This window comes from Pieris napi, chromosome 19 (assembly GCF_905475465.1).
Source record: "Pieris napi chromosome 19, ilPieNapi1.2, whole genome shotgun sequence".
Taxonomy (NCBI): Eukaryota; Metazoa; Arthropoda; class Insecta; order Lepidoptera; family Pieridae; genus Pieris; species Pieris napi.
In genome coordinates, this window is record NC_062252.1 from 441,221 (window position 1) to 456,480 (window position 15,260).

General features: G+C 35.6%; 1 protein-coding gene across 2 annotated transcripts in view; it reads right to left on the minus strand.

Moving 5' to 3' along the window:
- Positions 1–863: 863 nt before the first annotated feature.
- LOC125059229 overlaps positions 864–15,260 on the minus strand; it is a 75,035-nt gene continuing 60,638 nt past the window's right edge. The window contains exons 8-27 of one of the 2 annotated variants that reach the window (XM_047663550.1): positions 10,801–10,885; positions 10,461–10,587; positions 9,812–9,952; positions 9,479–9,680; positions 8,757–8,979; positions 8,294–8,420; positions 7,836–7,978; positions 7,603–7,753; positions 6,929–7,327; positions 6,743–6,844; positions 6,149–6,644; positions 5,434–5,729; positions 5,212–5,325; positions 4,990–5,126; positions 4,545–4,670; positions 4,303–4,422; positions 3,966–4,061; positions 3,640–3,728; positions 2,939–3,082; positions 864–2,594 (exon numbers count right to left, since the gene is read on the minus strand). In XM_047663550.1, coding sequence (XP_047519506.1) covers positions 2,437–2,594; positions 2,939–3,082; positions 3,640–3,728; positions 3,966–4,061; positions 4,303–4,422; positions 4,545–4,670; positions 4,990–5,126; positions 5,212–5,325; positions 5,434–5,729; positions 6,149–6,644; positions 6,743–6,844; positions 6,929–7,327; positions 7,603–7,753; positions 7,836–7,978; positions 8,294–8,420; positions 8,757–8,979; positions 9,479–9,680; positions 9,812–9,952; positions 10,461–10,587; positions 10,801–10,885 — 3,476 coding nt within the window. In that variant the 3' untranslated portion in view covers positions 864–2,436. Of the gene's footprint in view, positions 2,595–2,938; positions 3,083–3,639; positions 3,729–3,965; positions 4,062–4,302; positions 4,423–4,544; positions 4,671–4,989; positions 5,127–5,211; positions 5,326–5,433; positions 5,733–6,148; positions 6,645–6,742; positions 6,845–6,928; positions 7,328–7,602; positions 7,754–7,835; positions 7,979–8,293; positions 8,421–8,756; positions 8,980–9,478; positions 9,681–9,811; positions 9,953–10,460; positions 10,588–10,800; positions 10,886–15,260 lie in introns of both variants that reach the window. The other variant, XM_047663549.1, reaches the window with a different exon arrangement.

A 15,260-nucleotide genomic window follows, 5' to 3' on the forward strand; every position in this document is an offset into this window, starting at 1 on the left:
ATAATCGTCAAATTTATAAAAAGCTTAATGATTAATTTACGTTTAACGAGAGTTTTGAATTTATTCAGTGATAATTCTCTTATTTCGCTTGGGAGTTTGTTGTATAAACTAATGCAATTTCTATATAAAGAGTAGTTTATCTTCTGGAGTCTGGTTGGTAGTACGCTTAGATTAGTTATGTTTCAAGTATTATACTGGTGTTGGTGGTTATAAAACAATATCTTTAATACTACCTACAACTATTCGCACATACATAACACGTAGATGTTGCGCCTACTGAATGCTGTCTCCGACACTATCGACATATTTACTTAATATATGCTTGCATAGTGAATCACAGTAGCGATATTGTGTATATTATGTTATTTTTCTCGAAATTATCGTTATGACATTGTCTGTAAGGATAATGTATGTATTTCTAAAATAAATAATTAAATTATTCTTATGAGCTGTTGGTGTTTGTGTATACGTGAGCCGGGACAGCAGTAAAATGATCGTAGAATAAATTATACTTAAGACTTGCCAAATATGTATTATGATACTTCAACTCATTGATAGTATCAATGATACTTCAACATCCTTCTATAATTATTAGTATTTAAACTTTTTAACTGTACAGTTGAGTAAATATAATTAATTTATATATTATATTTTGTCTTACTCAATAATCCCATTAACAAAATATATTTAGTTTCTTCTACAATGTATCATCAAATTGTATATGAATGTTACCGTACGTTACCTGAGTTACCGTGTGATACAAAGTGGTACTTTCTATGTACAGTGGGAGCATTTAGTAAAAAAAATATCAATAGAACAAACACAGAAATCTAATTCTTATTATATAAAAGAAACAACGAACATTTTTATATTCTCATTTAATTCCTAGAACTCATGAGGTAAACAACTCTAAACTAACCAATCGATTTAATCTCAAACTCATAAAAATATCCATAAATTTTGTACGTTTACAAATTCAATCTCATTTAATTATAATTAAATTAAGCTAAATATGAAATTAAATAAATGAGTATACACTTACATAAAGAGCGAAAGACGTGAAAAACGTAAAATAAAACAACATAACAATAACAACCAATAAAATTGCAGGAATCTGAGAAAATTATATATTAAATATATTTCGACCAGTATATGTGGTTTAATTAAAATAAAACTCATGTTAACAGGACAAATCAACCGTTGACATCGTTAATTTATGAGTTTCAATTGAATTAAAACATTAAAAGTGATAGTCAATATCGGCATATAAATTAGGTACTTAAATACATAATACAAACAAAATTTCAATGTGTATCATGGGAGTATATAAATTGAGTGAGCGCAAAATTAAATTAATAGTAACTTGGAAGTGACTAAAGATATGGCACGGCCTTAGTGTAATTTAAGTAAAAAGTGAAAAGTGAGTGAATAGGAACAGAGACGGACTTACGCTAAAAGAATACTGTTTTAATCTAGGTTAAGTCTAGGAAACGTTTGGTCGGAGCCGGTTCAAACCAGATGCTAAAACTAAGGAATGGCCAGGATTCAGGAATGCAGGTGAAAATTGTAACTAATACTGTTTAATTATTGTTTTTATTACACTAAATGAATATGGCATTACATGGCTACCTCATGGATCACAAATTAGCACTCTACATCCAATTTTATTCCAATAATGATAACAATTAGTAACATATTTTTTGTCATATATAATCTATTCTTATGTACAAAGTTTATAAAATTGTCATTTTTTTCTCTTCTAAATATGATTTTTATATAATTTTTTGATTCGTATACCTAATGATAGTTTATTGTATTACGTTAAAGATTCGAAAGTGTTTTAATAGTTTAAAGTCTACTATGTTTTATTCGTATAATACATATAAAAACCTCTCTTTTGTCTCCCGAATTGAATTCTAAACGTAATTCAAGAAACTATCATAACAAGATCTTCGTATTGTCAAGATTTCACTCGAGGCACAAAACGGTGTTTCTAACCCAATTTATTGCCATCAAATTTCTACGAGACCTACATTAATAATACTATTCGTAAAAATGTCTTTTCGGGATAATAAATATAAATATTCTATAACTATCAACTACAATTGGTCGGGTTTTAGGAAGTTCACACGCATACTCTGTTCACGTATAAAATGCTAATGTCGACTTTTCACTGTATCGTTCGAGTCTTTTAGTTCATTTTGGCACAATTTCGGCCATTACAAAAAGTTCAGAAACTATTTTGCGACTAAGGCACGGTAGAGGGACTACGCTGTTGACATTTTTTGATAAATATTGACAATTTACATATCTATGCTACGTTCAAAACTTTTAAATACAATCATACAAATGAGTGATCACACTTAGTCCACACTTCTCAAGTGAATCCCACTAAAGTGGCGTTACACTTAGAGTGAAATGTAATTTAAAGTCAGGTCAGTTGAGAGCACTGGTCGATGGACCGAGGTTCGCTTCCTGGTGCTTGTACTTGTGTGACGTCATCTGGGAGAGACCGAGAACAGCAAATCCACACTGAAGACAATGGTAGTGGGTTTGCTTCTTGCTGTGAATGCATTGGGGTTCGTAGCCACAACCTGAAAAAATAAAGATTATGTAAAACATTTTCCTAGAAACACTTTTTCCGATACAAATTAAGCAAAGAACACACGATGACGTAAATAATAATAATAATAAAAACCAATACGCGTTAGAGCGGGACAGAACGCATACTGCTTCTCACATCGGTCTGGAGTGATTGGGGACGTAGCGCAGGTGCGTTAGAGTGGGACTGAACGCATACTGCGTATTCACATCTCACTCACGAGATCAGTGACGTAGCGTAAGCGCGGCCGGTGCAGCCGGTACGCGTTAGAGTGAGACACAGACTATATAGGCGTGTGAAACCTCGATTAGCTCACTTAATAAGACTGTTACTTACTTTTGCTCGGCGGGAACTTCTCGAAACCAGCGGCCTGAATGGAGTCCAGTTTCTGGTGTTGTCTCCGATGTGCGACCACCTTGTTTGTGTCGGTGCACGTGAAGTCACATTTGAGGCAGTGGAAGTGTGATGCCTTGTTTTGACCTGTCGTTGGAAAATGAAAGTGTTTAGACAGGGTTCTACTATTCGGATTGCAATTTTGCAGCACTGATGATGTGCTGAGAGCTATTTATTCAACAATTATTCATGAGACAATTTGCATAAGAAATCTTGAAAATCTAAGCTACGAAAAAAATCATCCGTTTATTTAACTAATTACTACCAAAACTAATATAAAAATAATAATTTATTTGCAAGAATATAGTACAATGTAAAGTTCGCATTTTCTGCCACACATAATGACGTGCAAATTTATTAAAAGGTAAAATTTTACATAGAAGTTATACATTAACATTAAATTACGAATCATATAATTATAGTCAATTCTAAGTCAACTGTCTAATATTACTTTATTTACACATTATAATTATATATATGATTACGTTATCAAATTAATATTAATTATAATGTTTCACGTAAATAATAATATTCTCTCTCCTCGTGTGAAATTGGTAACTACTTGAATCTATTATCATATTACACTGGATTAATTTACAAAATGCATATTAATATATCTATGTACCTAGTAAAATGATAATTACCAAAATTGGACGCGTGAGGGCACTCCGCTCTTTGGCAGTAAACATTAGCGCGGTACTGCTGGAAGTCTCCGCCCATCAGAGTGTCCAATCTGTAAGAAATAAATAAATTCATTAACTTGAAACAATTCCACCTTCTTTCCAATTCCAAGATGTTTATTACATAATTTGTTCTTGAATAAACTAAAATGTGAGAACTATAAAGGTCACAGAAACTTGGGTTCACACTTCTGTTTCCTTGCTTATTTGTCTTTATAGACAAGTATTAGCTCTTTTCATTATATTACTTTTGACTTGACCATAACCAGATAGAAAATAGAAATGCCTACCTCTCGTGTCTAGCCGTGTGTTGAACGAATCTAGTTTTATCGCAGAACGAATATCCGCAGTCTTTTCTCGTGCAGTGGAAGTGGGTTTGATGTTCCCTGAAATTATGTATTCATTAATACTTTAAAATAGATTCTGTGAATCATTTTATTGTTTCCTGTATGTAGATACATATTTGTATATGATTTAATAATATTTTTAAGCTCAAAAGGCTGCCTGACAATCTGTTTAGTGTGTTACGCCAACATTCGAGAACCAATTTCAGAGTTTGGTTAATAGTAGTAGTAACATTTTTTTTTCTTTTTTCTTAATAAACTATATGAAATATGATGTATGTACCTGTAACCGCACTGTTGATAAGCACAGTCCTCATTAAATCTGAATCTCAAGTAGCCCTCAGGAATGGGCTCATCTTTGAGCACGCGCATGTGTGGACCACGTGTGCCCGTACTGCGTCTCCTATTAATCACAGAATTTATTTAATTCATAAGACGATAATTTGACAACAAATCTTTTGAAAAAATATTGTTAAGGGAAAAAAAGTATCTAAAATATCAAATATGTAAACAAAAATCACTCACGATTTAGCAATGAGCTCCGCTTCCTTGTCCATCCCTGGAGGTAGACCGTGAGATTGTAGCAGACTCTGCTCCAGAAGCAGTTCCGGGGGGTACATCATCGTGGGATAGAGAGGGAATGGAGAACCACTGAAATTTTTAAATTATCTGTTAGCACTATTAAAAGGACTATCTAAAATAACACTATGTAAAAAGTAAATCTTTATAGAAATTTTATTTATAATCATTCAAGTAGCTTAAATTTTGCTAGAAAGGCGTTTTATTTTCAAAATTATTTTCTTGAGTTTCGTTGCAAGACGGAGAGACAAGTTTTATGACATAAGTAACGAATAATATTTATATGAATAAATTATGCTCTGTTTAAAGCCACAGTCATCTTAAGTTCAATAAGAAACAAATGCAAGTTCAAAGAAGACTTTTGTCAAACTAAATTCTAAATAAAACTGACCCCTGAGAGAACAAGGCGAGTCCTGGAAGACCCAATGAGGCAGTGTACTGCTGCTGCATTTTAAGCTGTTCTTGAAGACTTCCTTTACGACCTCCTGAAAGGTATTGCTGGAGTAGGAGGCTTTGCACTGCTTGAACCTAAAGAGAAATAGCTTTTATATAGAAATATATTGACAAAAAATTTAAATTCAAACCTAAAATTCTTTATAAAACTACTTCTTACCTGTTCAGCTGGGTTTGGTGGTCTCTGGATAGGAGACGGGGCTTGAGGGGCAGATGACGAAGTCGCAGTTGACGGTAAAATGGATATTTCTGGATACTCTCGCTCAAGGGTCTCCTGAAAATAGAAGTTCATAACTATTTTAAATATGTCTAGAATTTTTACTTTAAATTATTTATGTTTGTTGAGGTGTATAAGAAAATCAAATTAAAAATAATCTCTCACCTTAGTAGCAGCCAATCCGATCGGTCCACCTTCGACATTGCTGTGCTTTTTCACCATGTGGCTGAACAGAAGCTTCAAATCGACGTATGCCTGCCCACAGTGGGGGCAATGGTAGTGAAGGTTCATCCCACCAGATTTATTCAACGGACAGGTCTGGTCGTGGCAGGACGGCGGTATTGTCGGAACTGGCTTGTCCGGCTTCCTTTCCTTCGATGGGGAAGCGTCATAGATGCTGCGTGGAGAAGACGTGTTGCTCCGGAGGTGTGACGATGGATAGAAGGTTCCTGTCGCTTTTACTACTGGAAACAAATGGGGTAAAGAATTACTCTAATGCCAAATAGTAAACGTAGGTTTATATCAAAATCTTTTAAAGATTAACAAGAGCAGTGTTGTCCTAGTGGCTTCAGCGTGCGACTCTCATCCCTGAGGTCTTAGGTTCGATCCCCGGCTGTGCACCAATGAACTTTCTTTCTATGTGCGCAATTAACATTCGCTCGAAGGGTAAAGGAAAACATCGTGAGGAAACCGACATGTCTTAGACCCAAAAAGTCGACGGCGTGTGTCAGGCACTGGAGGCTGATCACCTACTTGCCTATCAGATTTAAAAATGATCATGAAAAAGATTCATAAATCTGAGGCGCAGACCTAAAGAGGTTGTAGCGCCACTGATTTTTTATGTGGAAATATGAAAGATGGATCTCAGAAAAACACGTACCAGAAACGTTATCCTGGTTATCAAACTCGTTCTTGATGACGAAATTTGGCATGAACTCCTCCTTAACTGAACCCACACTATCGGTTGACGCTCGCTCCTTAATCGAGTAGTCTTTGGCCTCTTCGAACTGCTTTTCATCTTCACACTTGATCGGCGTCCCTCTTCCGTGCTTGTGAGTGGCTAAGGCCGAGTATTGGGTCAAAATTGCTGGACAACCGTTTCCTTGGGCGCAGTGGAAGTGAGATCTCAACTGGTTTTTGAAGCAACTCTTCCCACCGCATTGTTCGAAAGAGGAGAAGTAGTCGAAGCCCTCTAGAAGCGGGGACACGGAGTGAGACTCCCGCATGTGCGTTTCCATGGTAACGTGGGCTTCGGCCGTGTAGCTGCAGTTGATGCAGTGCATGTGCAGTCTAGTGTGACGTAAGGGGCAGCTGGCGTAGTACTGGCCACAGATATCTGGGCCGGTGAACACTTCGATGTGCTGGAAGCGAATACGCTGAAAAAAAAAAAATTGTCAAATTAACTATTATAAAAATGTTCAATGCAATTTATCTAAATAATAGTAATTGTAAATTATATACAAAGATTACTTACTGGGAACTCTTCAACGGTAGAAATTACTGGAGATTGAATCGCTGGTGGCATTTGGTTGCTTTTGGGGAGCTTGAATGATGTAAATATGGCTTGGGGTGTCACCTGTAAATAGAAATGAAATGTTATAACTCAGTATTTATTTCAAGTTTTAATCATTAAAACTTGAGGAATAACTAAAAGTATTACATTTATATTGTCGGTCCAAACTTCCACGACTCGATTCTTAGGAGGTCTTCCTCTTTTCCTGCTGAACATCTCATCCAAAGAACTTGAAGGGTTTACGTGGTGTGGCACCGGGCTGGCTCCAAGGTTCAGTTGGGCTTGTAAATTTGGCAGCTGAGGTCCAAGATTTGGTGCCATTTGAGCCAACTGTGCCAAATTTGGTGGAAGATTAGGAAGACTTGGCACTTGCAGTTGAGCTGCAACATTCGGGTGTAGCTGGGCAGATAATTGCGGAGTGAAGTTCGGTGCGAATCTCGCCGCCAAGTTGGGTGACATTGGGCTTAGAATGGCATGCTGCCGGTGATGTTCCAGGCGCCTGAATGGCTGGTCTTCAGATGATAAGATAACAGCTCCACAATTTTCCTGGAAATAAAATAAGACATTACAATAAAAGTTGTCTGCAAGCCCGAGTAAGAGATAATCATTATCATTAATATTATGATTAATAACTTTATGCGTCATAAATTATATTATCAGTTCTTCTCTTGTAACATTAGAACCATTTAATATAAGTATATTTCAGGTTTGACGTGACTTATGAACATTGTGTTACCTACATGAATGATTTTGAATTTTAAGAAATAATTAAAAAGAAACATTTTGAAGCTGGTATACCAATATCATATTTTGATACTTACCCAGGTACAGTGGTAATGGGTGATATCCCGGATGTGTTGACATGCTGAATTGGAGCAAGGGTTATTCCGTGTGTAGGTCACGAAGTAGGCTTCTGTCACCTGGTTCTGTTGTTCATGCTCAAACATGTGCTTAACCATGGTATTATGGCAGCTGAAACATAAGACAGATATTAAAAAAAACTCAAAGGACATACACTACTTAAATAATGTACGAGTTTCTTGATTATTATCACCTGTGAGCCATCTTGCAACCTTCAGCCATGCAGTGATAATGCTTGTTAAGGGCGCTACACTTACTGCACTTATCTTCTGCCTCTTTCCCACCGTTAAACGTATCAATATACTTTCGGGATAGCTCTTCTATTACTGCTGGATTCTGAAATTCAATATTATCTTGTTACCTTAAATACATTATGAAAATAATTTTAACTATACGTAGTCTGTACTTCTGTACTCAAAGTCATCCGCTAAGTGTAGACGACGCTGATTTTTAAAGATTCAAATAGGATATCTGCCGACTCAATTAAAGCCCGAGACCTTCACTGCTCCTATACTTCCATAAAAAACATGTTAACCCAAGCTGTTATAATTAACTTTCGGAGGCGTGGTGGTTTTGGAAAGTTTTCTGTTGCTTACTATTCATCTGTTAAAGGATCTCTCAGAGTGGCTAAACATCGTTTTGTATACTTACATAACTTTGAGGAAATTCATCCATTCCAGACATGTCATCGTCAATCTGTAAATTGGTTGTTGACGAATACATGCTTAAATCAGCTCCTTGCTGCATAAGTGCACTTTGGATTACCGATGTAGGAAGACTGGAAAAGATTTTTTTAATTTATTAAATGTGTATTGTCTGTTGTCTTTGACGATCGATTTGACGCAAGATTTTTATTTGGCTTACATGTCAAGAGTTATTTTAATTTAAGTGTTACAAATTTTACTGTATAATAACTACTATAATTTATAGGATTATTGTATTGTTGAAAAATATTTGCAAAATAGACATGTTGATATTATTTGAACAAAAGTCAAAAGCACAGAAAAAGGGATTAATTAGTTCTGTAATCAAACTCTAAACAATAAGGTCTTAACAGCTAAATAATACTACAATAACACCAAGTATAAAGAGGGTAGAAATAAGAAATAATTACCCAAAATTCATCTCTTGTTCTTTCCTCTCATGCTTTCGCTTGTGCGTGAAGATCTGGCTGCTAGAATGCAGAACGTAGTTGCAGTGAGGCCGAATGCAGTGGATATGGTTGCAAGTACGACTGAAGCGGCACTCGCGGAACGGACATGCCTCATTCTTCATATATTTCTTGAAGCCGTCTTTTGATAGAGCCTCGTCTTTGATGTGGTACGTTTTATGTTTTTCTGAAAAGTATTATATGACGTTTACTATAGGTGTATATTAACAATGCTATAGGCCATCAAAAAACCTCGTACAGTACTTGTGATACCCATGTTATATTATACAGAGTTATTGGCAGTTTGACGTGTTTCTGCTAGGAGATGATAGGTAGCTTGTTTCAAAATAACTCAAAAATTAGAATTGATAATTAGTTTTAATAAATTTTTCGAACTTCCAAATAGTCACCAGAAAAACGTGGTATTACCAATACACTTACACAATACAGGGTGTAAATATATTTAAAATTTTGTCTCAGGTCAGTCAAAGTTGTAATTAAATATTTATTTTATAAATTTTCAGTTCCTACTAAATTGTAACAAATCTAACTTTACTTTTTATAGATCTCAACTGCCACAATACTCCAATGAAGCATTGGCATCGGCAGGAAAAATGAATATTATCCATAAATGTCCACTCGTGGGGACATTACGACACAAGATTTGACATGTTCACAGCACTTACCCATATCAGCCTTATTCTTGAAGGTATATGTGCATCCAGGCCTCCTGCAATGGAAGTGAGTAGTCCGCTGACCAGCGAAAATGCAATGTGGTGCTGCGCAGCTTTCCGTCGCTCGGAAGCGCTGGAAACCCTCTTGGAGGATAGCTGAGTCCTTGCGATGGTAATTGGCGTGCATCTGGACGTCAGACGTCGAAATATATACCTGGAACACATATTAGACAATGCTTTGTGATGATGTCTAAGATTGGTTACGAAAGAACGTGTATCTTGTAAAATCTATTTCAGAAACTGACTCAATTTGACTCTAATAATGTTGTAAGACTGTATATATACCTTATCACATCCATCTTGTATGCAATGGTAGTGGGTTTGGCTCCGATTGTGGGGACAGTCTGAGAAGCGCTCTGAGCAGTCATCCAAAGGAGAATACCGCATGAAACCATGCGCAAGAGATTCGTCGCGTTTCTTGTGCCACTGTAAAATTAGATTAGCTTATTACAATATCTGTAATCATCCACCCTTGTACCTGAAAATTCATGAACTCGTATGGAGTGAATATATCTTTCTACTATATCGTTTGAGTATATTAGTGAATCCTAAACTTAAATTATTTTAGTTATAGTTTGTTCGAAGTTTTCTATTACTTGTCTAAAATTAATAAGAGCAGTGATGGCCTAGTGGCTTCAGCGTGCGACTCTCATCCCTGAGTTCGTAGGTTCGATCAACGGCTGTGAACCAATAGACTTTCTTTCTATGTGCGCATTTAACATTCGCTCGAACGGTGAAGGAAAACATCACGCAACCTTGCTTTAGACCCCAAAAGTCGATGGCGTGTGTCAGGCACAACAGGGTGATCATGTACTTGCATATTAAATTGACAAATGATCATGAAATAGATACATAAATCTGAGGAGCTGACCTAAAAAGGTTGTAGCGATAGTGATTTATTTTAAAGTGTAATAAATCTGGGTATATATATTACCTTAAAATGCCGGATCATCTCCTCCTTCTTGCAGAAGACTCTGGCTGTGCAATCCATGCAATGGAAGTGCTCCCGGTAGCCCAGGTCTTTGCAGTATGATGAGCCGCATTCTAGAGTTGAGCTATATCTAAAAGAAAGAAGATATTTTTACTATGTTTATAAGAAGAAAAATTAATTTTAATATTAGGAAGTTCTTTCAATCTACATATCGTTATAGAATATATCAAAAGCTTTTTCAAACACTATATTTATTTATACCATAGGCTTAGGTTCGGTGTCAAATTTGTACTTAAAGTAGTTTAGAGAAGAGAAACACAATATACAGTAGTTATGAAATTACCTTTTTACGTATCTAGAATAGTCCACGTTGGTTTGTAAAGAGCTTTTGCGAGCCTGATCCAAATGATTTAACGCTGACAGCAAACCTGAAACAATAATTTCTTAAGTCAGAACATAGAAACCCCCAAAAACCTAATCTCATAGTAAATAGCTAAATCAATATTACTTATACGTAAGAAAAAAATTTAAACAATCGAGGAACACTTGAAAGAACAATTCTTTAAAAATCATTCCCAGTAATTAAAGCACTCGGGTCAAAATAATTTGTAACAAAACTCCGACATCTCTCAAACGATTCTTCCAAAACTCATTCCTTTGTTTGAAACAGCCAAATCACGTTCATGCATCATATTCAAACGAACAATGTACTGTTTTCATCGTATACGAAATATTTAATAACTCGAGTATCAACTTTTGTCTATTTAAGACTTTTAGACACGAGCGGGTGAAACGTTCAATCTTTATACGTGGTTGTAGCCGCTCGACTATGTGTTTTTTTTATAGAACAGGGAGAAATGGGCAGGAGGCTCAGCTTATGGTAAGTGTTACCGCCACCCATGGACAGTCTCAATGCCAGAGGGCTCGCGAGTGCGTTGCCGGTCTTTTAAGAATTGGCACGCCCTTTTCTAGAAGGACCCTAAGTCGAATTGGTTCGACTATGGTCGTTGGTTATTTGGATATTAAACTTAAATGATGAGCTGTTAAACAACTAGGAACACTTGAAATAACAATTCTTTAAAAATTATCAAAACATTCATAATTAATATTAATTGCATACACTGTTAATTGAAAGGAAATGACGCAACAGTCAATAAAATTTCAGTGTTTTAATAATGTTTGCCACGTGTAGTGTATGTCTTTTATAAAAAGTAAATCAATCTTATTTTATTTTAATCTATCAAACATAATTTGACAGATATAATAACTGTAGTTAAAACCTAAAGAGTAGATAGATTTATTACCGGTACCGGAATTTTTATAATTGCTTTGAATAAGTGCGTATTATTCAGTAATTAAGTTTAAATTGTGAAGGGTTATGCTTCGCGATAGAAAGTCTATGCGCGTTTAAACTTCTCGGTTCCTCTTCGTGTACAGAAAGCTTATATCGGCGTGTTCTAGTTCAAAAGAGCAACTCGTTCGTAACCGGCCCCTCCCCGTATCAAGTTTTTGAGTATCAAATAAATTATTATGGTAATTAATCAATGTTTTCTCCTAGTCACTCCGTAGAGTGATCGTACATTACATAACAAAAGTGTTTTTGTTGGAAAACTTTTTGTTACGATTGTACATTTTGATAAATACGCTTAAATTGCTTTTGTACAATTCTTTCCTGGATAATTATTCTTCTTTTATATGTATGTTGTTTTAACCTTTTTATATCGTGATTTTACTAAATTGACAAAAGAAGGAAATTCTATTTTCCTTACACTTTTCTATTTGTAATAATATTTCTTAATGCTTATAGATTAGTTGATTAATATTATGAATGCATCAGGAACATTTCACGTAAAGAGTTTTCTCTACGATTTTCGCACAATCAGTTATAAAATCGTGAGCCATTAAAACAAGAACAAGTGATCTCTCTACTTCATTAATAATAAGCTCTCTAAATTCTCGCCTATTATTACATGAGCCAGGGCCGGATTTATGTATTTTAAGCCCGAATTGGCAATATATTTTACAATATTTTATTAATTCATAGCATAACTGATTCTAGTACAAATTCGGACAAAGGCATCTTTTTTTATAAGATAGCAGCAAACGAACCTACGGAACGCCCAAAAAAGATTTTAATGGGTGCGTTGCTGGCCTTAAAGTGTTATACTGTATCCTATTTCCCTGTGTAGTTAGTGTGTCTATGTGTGCCTTAAGTATATAATTACCTGCATAATTTAGATTCTTCGATAACAAGTTTCGGCTCTCAATGAAAGCTCTATAATACTTTTCATTGTCATTTTACGTCCCAAATAAACGAGTTAAATGTTGTTGCTACAAGCTAGTGACCAAGGTTAAAAAATACTGATCTATTATGTATGTAGTTTTAGTTTGTGAGGCCATTTATAGTATAGTTACACATAGGTACAGTTTTTATACAAAAAATGGATTGTTTTGTGGGGTGGATATTTATTTACCACGCACGCTCAAATGCTCGAGAATTCCCAACTAAATCGTCAATCCGGCCCTGTAGCCTTATGTAACGTAAAATTATCTGTCTGTATGTTAACATCTATTGTGTTATCCATAAGTATAGGTATTAATCCGCCTTAGAAAAGCGTTCTTTAAAAATTCGTGTTTCACAATACCCGTTCCTAACTTGTTATATGGAATACAATGAAATGGAATATTGTGACGCGAGTCTAATTGTTTAACCGATTGTGTGAGTGTAATGTGTTTATCATTGTTTCTTTCGTTGCTTAGTGATCCTCGGTTCGCTTTCCGTCGAAACAATTTTTGACGTGACAACGTCTAATAAATCTAGGAACGCCGGCTGCACGAACAAAAAAGAATCACTCAATGTCCCGTTACGCTCACTGTCCCGTTACGCTAATTGTACGCTTGCGCCGCACATATCTCTCTCCTACTCGAAGACTTAAGTATGAAATCATTTCATCAATGTTTTGTTATGACGTTGTCAAGTTAAACTATCGTCCGTAAACCGACTTTACAAAAACCATTTTTTTAGCATCTCGCTTCTCTTATTAATGAATATTAGACAGCTAAGGGTAGGTTTTTTTTAAATAATGTTATAATGATCTGGACAGACGTTAGAAAAGAATCCCACCTGATCTTAAGTGAGATGTGGCCTAATGGAGGGCCAGGAGATGCCTGTTCAACCGCCGCTTGAACAGACCCGTATCATATTGCGTAGGGATGAATGGGGCAAGGAGTTCTACCTACCCAACAAAGTGGATAGATCACTAGTAGGGGAGACACCTCTCAGTGACACGACCTTCAGCTATGAAGAATACGACTGTGAAGGCATATGAATTCCTTTACGTGACTTGGAATATATGGATATAAAAAAGGGTTTATCAAGATTTAAAAGCATTAATAAAACTCAAGGAGGTGGTTAGACATATTTGCTCCGCCTATAGCTAAACGAAATTTACTATTACCTTAACCAGATAAGGTGGACCCCTGCCTTCAATAAGCGGTCTTAATAAACCAATCAATATCATGTATCAACTTAATATAGCTATTTTAAGATGAGCTTTATCGTGAAAGTAATAAGGGCGGTATTTATAAACGTTGAGGTGTATTTTTGTTCGTGGTTTGGTGTGTGTAAGTGCATTTACATTTTAGTATGGGGTGCGCGTGCGTTTGGATGATTTGGGATGTATTTGAAATATCTTCACTCCACTGGCTCAAGAGATTTATTATATGCTAGCGGATCCGACAGACGTTGTCGACACACGTCTTACATACAAAATAATATCTAATAATGTAAATCATTCTCGACTCTTGAACACACAAAAAGTTCATCAAATTCTGTCCAGCCGTTTTGGAGTTTAATGACGAATACATGCACAGAAGATTTATTCTGTTTATTTACTGTATATATAAATAACCTAGATACCGTCTGCAGCACCATCTGCCGGGCTGACTTGTAAATCTTAACCATAGCTACGCCACCCAAATTAGTACCAAAAGTATTGCGATACTTCGTTGAGGAAAGCACCAGAGGGTTAACCGGTACTATCTACCAGATAACAACTTAAATCTTTAATTAGCGCCTGTGCTGACCCACGGGCAAACACATTTCTTTTCTCTTTTTGAGAGATTTTTAAAAATATTATTGTTACATATAGAGAGCTTTATTCTATTCACAAAGACAACAATATATTTTCAAAACAAATGATGCAATTTGCATGAGCAAAAATCAAAAACCTGGTCACCCCAAACCAGAGATACTTGCAAGGAATAAATGTCAATTGAGATGGAAGACGTCGAGGCACGGATGCGAAGAATTGATGATGCAGTTATTGAACTCGGCAATAATCAGATTCTAGATGTTCCGATAAATATCTTTTGCATTTTGTGAACTGACGAAGGCATTTTGAGTCGAGTTTTTTTGGAAAAATATTAATTAAAAATACTGCATCATGTTAAGTATTTACCAAGAAAGGTATCGTAATAAAGCAGTGGAAAGAGCGATACCAAGAGGATGTGGGTTCGAACCCCGGCTAAAAGTTAGTGGTCAAAGTACTATTTTTAATTTTTCATTCTTTAGTAACCCGATCAGTTAATAAGTCCAACTAACCTTGTGGTAAAGTTTTGAGTAAAAGTCTCAACCAACAGGTCACATGTTCAAACCCCAGCTGAATCAATTCTTTTTCTATATATCATCGTAACGCACATCAAAATTGACTCTACTGTATTTTTAAACAAAATTACCTCTTAAGTGAAAAAACCCAAAATTGTATTACGAAGATTCTAAAAACCACAAGAAAACGCCTTCAC